The sequence below is a fragment of the Canis lupus genome, chromosome 11, assembly GCF_011100685.1.
Source record: "Canis lupus familiaris isolate Mischka breed German Shepherd chromosome 11, alternate assembly UU_Cfam_GSD_1.0, whole genome shotgun sequence".
Classification (NCBI taxonomy): Eukaryota; Metazoa; Chordata; class Mammalia; order Carnivora; family Canidae; genus Canis; species Canis lupus.
The window spans coordinates 42,423,927-42,430,321 of NC_049232.1; the positions used below are offsets into that span (position 1 = coordinate 42,423,927).

The following is a 6,395-nucleotide window of genomic DNA, read 5'->3' on the forward strand; positions in this document are numbered from 1 at the left end:
GTATTTCTGACGTACTGTTATCCCTATAAGTAAGTTTTTTTAAAAGACACAAAAACCTGAAGCTCAGACTCATCCCAATTCACCCACACTGAGCCAGCAGCCCAGTACTGGAATCTGAATCAAAAGTGCAGGTTTGTCCAACTCATCATCTGTGTACCAAGTATTGATTTTATATCTCACTTCTGGCTAATTCTTTAAAACAGAGACTTGGTCAATTACTAACCCACCAAAGTATTTTTTAAGATTTTATTTATTTGAGAGAGATAGAAAGAGAGAACAGGAGCAGGTGGAGGGGCAGAGGGAGAGAGAGGCAGATTCCCTGCTGAACACGGGCCATCTTGAGCTCCATCCCAGGACCCTGAGACCATGATCTGAGCCCAAGTCAGATGCTTAACTGACTGAGTCACCCAGGCGCCACCACAAAAGTGTTTCTTTAAGTTTAATTAATGATTCTCCACTGATGTGAAGATGAAGTTATGTGGAAGATGCAGTTAGACACAAATTACAACAGGCTGTAAAGCACAGTTAACTTGGAGGTCACAGTGCTCCTTGACCTCACATCACTGGTCCTAATCCATCATAACAAGGTCCAGGGGAGCATAACAGCCCTGCCTTGGAAACAGAGCACGTGCCACAAGCGGTTCTAAGTGAAGAAATTCTAATTAGCTATTTTAATTGTGCATCTCTTTGCACATTTGTATTTAAGGTGGAGGAAATAGAGATACAGCTGTTTATGCTTTGGGAGGAAGGAAAGGAGAAAAAAGAACAGATTGGGGGGGAGAAAAGAAAATACGGAGACTCAGATATTATTGCTTCTCTCTGCTTACAGCATCCAATTCATTAATTTAAAGTTTCTGAGATGTGATCAGTTCTTTAAAAAAATTCGGATTGTCAAAAGTGCAAAATAAATCAACACTGATGTAACAAAACTAGTCAAAAAATGAGAAAAAAAATGACATCTTTCAAGATCAACTGTTCCACAGAGTACAGAACAAGCTGGCAGGCTACAGAACATCATACATTAACTAGCATAAGCACTAAAAAAAAAAATATCTGACAATCAATGCATATCAGAGTTAGGAGGCAAAAGAACCAGCCCTCCCTAGGGACTGATGTGTTGTGATATCTTTGACGGTAGGGATTTCTTAACCACATCCAAAGGTCTTATATTTTATTGTGTCTATCATAATACACATTTTGTGTGTCTCTCTTAGAATAGAATCCATAGCCACAACAAAAAACTACATAGACGAGGATGAATATTAGTTTGATATAACCAGAAAGTCTGAAAGTGCAAATCACTTTCTCCATTTATGGATACTTGACAGAATGAGTCAACAGTGGGTATTATGGACTGGGGTTGGGGAGAGGAAGTTAGGGGAGCTTAAAAACTAGATAAAACTAAGAAAAATGATGACTTATATGATGTTCATTCAAAACACCATCACTTATTTCTTCCCGGCTGTCCATTCTTTCTTTGCATTAATTCATTTTGTGTGTGTGTTTTCAATAAATCTGTGTCATTTATCTATTAAATGTTAAACATTTTAATACATATTAAAGCACTAGAGAGGCAATGATAAACTAGATTTAGATTTTGCCTCTAAGGGACTCAGCCAAGTTAATTTTTGGTGTACAACATTGATTAATCTTGTAAAAGAAAGGTGTCTTAGAAATTTGGGATCAATAGCTACTGAATAAGAGTCAAGAAAAAAAGGGTAAAGAATGAAATGGGAGTTGGAGAACTTTGGAACAGAAGGAAAGGGGTGAATAACGCATGAGAAACAGGACTACACAGAGGAACAGGAGGAGCTCAGCACAGACGGAATTGATTAAGAGAGGATCACATACTGGAAACTAAAGCAGGGAGCTTTCATAAGGGTCTAAAAAAGGCACAGTAAATATGACAGAAGAAACTAAGGAGAAAGAAAAGTGTGAAAGGAAAAGTTGAAGAAAGGAGAATATTGATTGGGAATGATATAGTATGAGGCAAAGACATCCTACCAAGAAGTTGAACTCGTGAGATTATTGGCTCTTATACTTGAGGTGAACTGCAGAGAAATATAGAGGGAATCCAATTGAGGATGAAAATTTTTGAAAGCCTTGTGGATGGTAGAGGGGGTTGGTGGGAGAATGGGGTGGTTGTATTAATTGGTTTATCTGACGTAGTGGCTCTGGGTTGAAGCAGAGGCTGGAGCCCAGCACAGCTATGGAAAGATAAAACAGGACTCAATAGCATTCTTTCTTGCTTTTCCTCCACCATTGCCTTGGGATAAGTAGGACTTGTTTCTACAGTAACAAGTTGGACCTTTAGGGCTAGTGCAAATGTTGGGAGAGAAAAATTGGGAAGAATAAGAGTCCTATGTTATTGAAGAGTCAAGAGAATAAAGGCAAAGATCAGACTAGGACAATCCCTTCCCCATTCTGTCTTCTTCAAATTCCCAAGGTGGAGCATTTCCACCTAAAATATCTGTTCTTCAAATTGGGTTTCTCCCTTATGTAGCTAAGGATGGAGCCCTCACCTGAGTAGTTCTGTGGGGTAAGGATTGAGCGAAAGTTGTTTTCCAAGGCCAGGTTCTCTCCTAGGGCACATTCGACACCTCCTCAACTCTGCTCACCTAGTTGAAAAGGAGCCCCCAGCTTCCCACGCACACATTGCCTGCCCCAGAGTGGACAGAGTCCAAGAGAAAATGGGCTTAAAGATCTGAAAGCTTAGACATTTGAGGGAACAGCTATTTTGAAATAAAAACCATAAACTGGACCAGACAGTTTTGTTTTGACATTTTTAGACAAAGTCTAAAATTAGAACAGGTGCACCAGAATTTAAAATGAGCAATTTGGAGATAAAATTGTAGATTCTCTAAGAAGAAAAAAAGTGAAGAAAAAAGAAACAGATAATGTATAAACAATATTAAGCAATAAGAAAGATTAAACAAAAGTGCTAGCATCCAGAAGATAGAACATTCAGAAAGAAAGGCTATAAAAGTGGAGAGAAGGAAATATTTGAAAAAATAATAAATTTCTCATAATTAAAAAAGATAAAAAACAGATTTCATGGTTCCATGAAATGCCAGAGCATAAATATTTTTTAAAACTCACACATAGAGAAAATGTTAAGACTATTAATGACAAAACTTAGAATTACCTTACTAATTTCAAGAATGAAAAAGCAAAAAAAAAAAAAAAGAAAAAGCAGAGTATAAAGAAATCAGAACAGTGGATGCAGGAAGACAATGGGGTAATATTTTCAAAATATTGAGAAAAAGGAATTTGAACCAAGAATTTTATATGTGGCCAAACTATGATTCAAATATAAGGTGATGACTAAGAAAATATACCCAGCCATAGAAGCCTTCAAAATTTTACCACATAAATACCCACTTGTAAAATAGTGGATTAAGTACTTAAGAAAGAGAAAAGAGATTTATCTCTTTTAGATTAAGATTTATCTCTTCATAGAGATAAAACAAATAACACTCGCGCACACTCGCGCTCGGGCGCACACGGAGCAGGCACCGGCGCCCGGAGCGAGCCAGCGAGCCAGCGAGCAGCGAGCCGAGGACCCGTCGGGCTGAGCCGGCCGAGCAGGGAGCGAGTCGAGCCCGTGACGACCCTACGCCCCTCGCGCCCCGTAGCTGCCCCCAGCCGGCTGGTGTCCCCGCCGCCCTCCCTGACCCATGGCGCTGAAGAGGATTCAGAAAGAATTAAGTGATCTACAACGGGACCCACCTGCTCATTGTTCAGCTGGACCTGTGGGAGATGACTTGTTCCACTGGCAAGCAACTATTATGGGACCTCCTGATAGCGCCTATCAAGGTGGAGTCTTCTTTCTCACTGTACATTTTCCGACAGACTATCCTTTTAAGCCACCAAAGATTGCTTTCACAACAAAAATTTACCATCCAAACATAAACAGTAATGGAAGTATTTGTCTTGATATCCTGAGGTCACAATGGTCACCAGCTCTGACTGTATCAAAAGTTTTATTGTCCATATGTTCTCTACTTTGTGATCCTAATCCAGATGACCCCTTAGTACCAGATATTGCACAAATCTATAAATCAGACAAAGAAAAATACAACAGACATGCAAGAGAATGGACTCAGAAATATGCAATGTAAAATCAAAAAAATTTTCATATATACCAGAGTACTGTAAAATCTAGGTTTTTTTCAACATTAGCAGTAAATTGAGCACTGTTTACTGTTTCATTGTACCATGAAATCCTTTGAATTTTACCCACTTTACATGTATTTCTGAAGCAAGACAAAAAACAAACTTCCAAAAATACCCTTAAGACTGTGATGAGAGCATTTGTCATTTTGTATGCATTAAGAAAGACATTTATTATGGTTTTTAAGATACGTGGACATCTGCATCTTCAGCTTACAAGATCTGCAATGCATCTGAAAAACAACCAAATTATTTTTTGCTGAAACTAGATGTTTTTACATGAGAAATACTGTACGTGTTGTCTAAGATGTCATCAGTTTTATAAATCTGTATTCAGATTTCATTCTTTGTTAGCTCACTTTATAATTTGTATTTTTTTACTGTATAGACTAAATATATTCTATTTACATGTATGTCAACTCATTACCTTTTCCCTGTGAACAGTATTGAAAAAACCCAACAGCTGGTAATTAAATGAATTAACTGTCTGTCTCCCTTGTCTTAGGGTATTCTGTAGATTGATTACAGATTTCTTAAACCTGAAAGGATCTTTACACTGTAATTCTCAGTATCCTGATTATGGAGAAACACTTGTTTTGATTTTGTTATACTTGACTTAACTTTATTGCAATGTGAATTAATTGCACTGCTAAGTAGGAAGATGTGTAACTTTTATTTGTTGCTATTCACATTTGAATTGAATTTTTTTCTGTATAGGCAATATATATTGACACCTTTTACAGATATTAATGTAGCTTTTTCCATATAAATAAAATGCTTTTTCTACTATTTGTCTTGATTACTTAAAGAAATAAATTATCTATAAGTAAGGATCAAAACTATAAAATTTTGCATGAAAATTAATTCCAAGTTGTGAGAATGAGATCTGTTGTATTTGGCATTCATTGCCATTAATTATATAAATTTTATTGCTTTAGGTTTGTATCTGTTTATTATAGTATCAGTCTAGATGATACACATCAATACCTTGTTATAGAAGAGAATTTAGAATAAGTTGGTTTGTCTTAGATCACATTTTAAATGGATTATTTACTAAAGTACTCTGATGAGTGTAAGGCAGTGTCACTCACACTGAAGAAGGAATAGACCTGAAAAATAATTAGTTTAATTCATTAAAGTGCCCTCTAGATGGAACGGACATTGTATTTCTTAACATTTTAAAATCTAGAATTTTTAAAATAGTAGTGTAGTGCCATCACAGTTTGAAAGAGAACATCCATTTTTTACTATAGATGTTATAAAGAAAATTCTAAAATGATGCTTTTTTCTGTTTTTATAAATTTTCAGTTAGAAGTGATTTAAATAAATAGGTAATCTTTGCAGATTTTAAAGAAAGCTAGAAAGTTCTAATGTTTTAACTTGGAAAAAAATACATTTTTAATTATTTAGCATGGTTACCAAACTTGAGTGAGTGTCATTTTCAAAAAGAGTTGTAGCTCTTTGGATTATTGCAGTAGTTGTATAAGTGTACAAGAATCTGTGATGGATGTAGTCATTAGTAAAGCATCTAAATCACTTGAGTATTTTACCATGGATCATTATTATTAAAGCACAAATAACCCGTTGTTAGAAAATGTGTTTTTATAAATGAATGTAAAAATAATCAAATGAATTGTGAAATTGATGTTTAAGAAAATACAGGTTTAAAAAGTAACTATATTAAGTAATGTCTTGAAACAAACATATCATGAAAAACACTGCTTTACTAGGTATGTGATTATAAGCTACATTCACCCAGAATTTGAACACTCAACTTCATTAGACTTTAATATTTAGTATATTTTGATAGTAAAGGATTTTGTTTCTTGAATATCTTTCACTTTTTTAAAAACTTTGATTTGTGTGGCATTTATTTTTGGAAGTGTCTTTTTTTTTTCTTTATTAAAGGTTTTGAAACTCGCCTAAAAAAAAAAAAAAAAAAAAAAAAAAAAAAAAAAAAAAAAAAGATAAAACAAATACAAATGCTGCTGGAAATGTATGAGGCAAAAGTGAATAAAAATTTAGTTCATGTTTATTGTGGTCTTCTAACAGTAGCTAAGACCAAGAGACAGAAAAGGTAGAAAATACAGACATTAAAAAGTCCAAATTGATCATAAGGGAAAGGAGGGAAAATGAGTGGGAAAAATCAGAGAGGGTGACAAACCATGAGAGACTCCTAACTCTGGGAAACAAACAAGGCGTGGTGGAAAGGGAGGTGGGCA

At 35.4% G+C, this 6,395-nt stretch overlaps 1 protein-coding gene across 1 annotated transcript; it reads left to right on the forward strand.

The window, feature by feature from the left end:
- The first annotated feature begins 3,482 nt into the window (after positions 1-3,482).
- On the forward strand, positions 3,483-4,962 carry LOC119876769 (ubiquitin-conjugating enzyme E2 D1). The gene has a single exon (XM_038551623.1). It carries the CDS (start codon positions 3,678-3,680, stop codon positions 4,119-4,121), a length of 444 nt encoding a protein of 147 aa, XP_038407551.1. The 5' UTR covers positions 3,483-3,677; the 3' UTR covers positions 4,122-4,962.
- Positions 4,963-6,395: the final 1,433 nt, after the last annotated feature.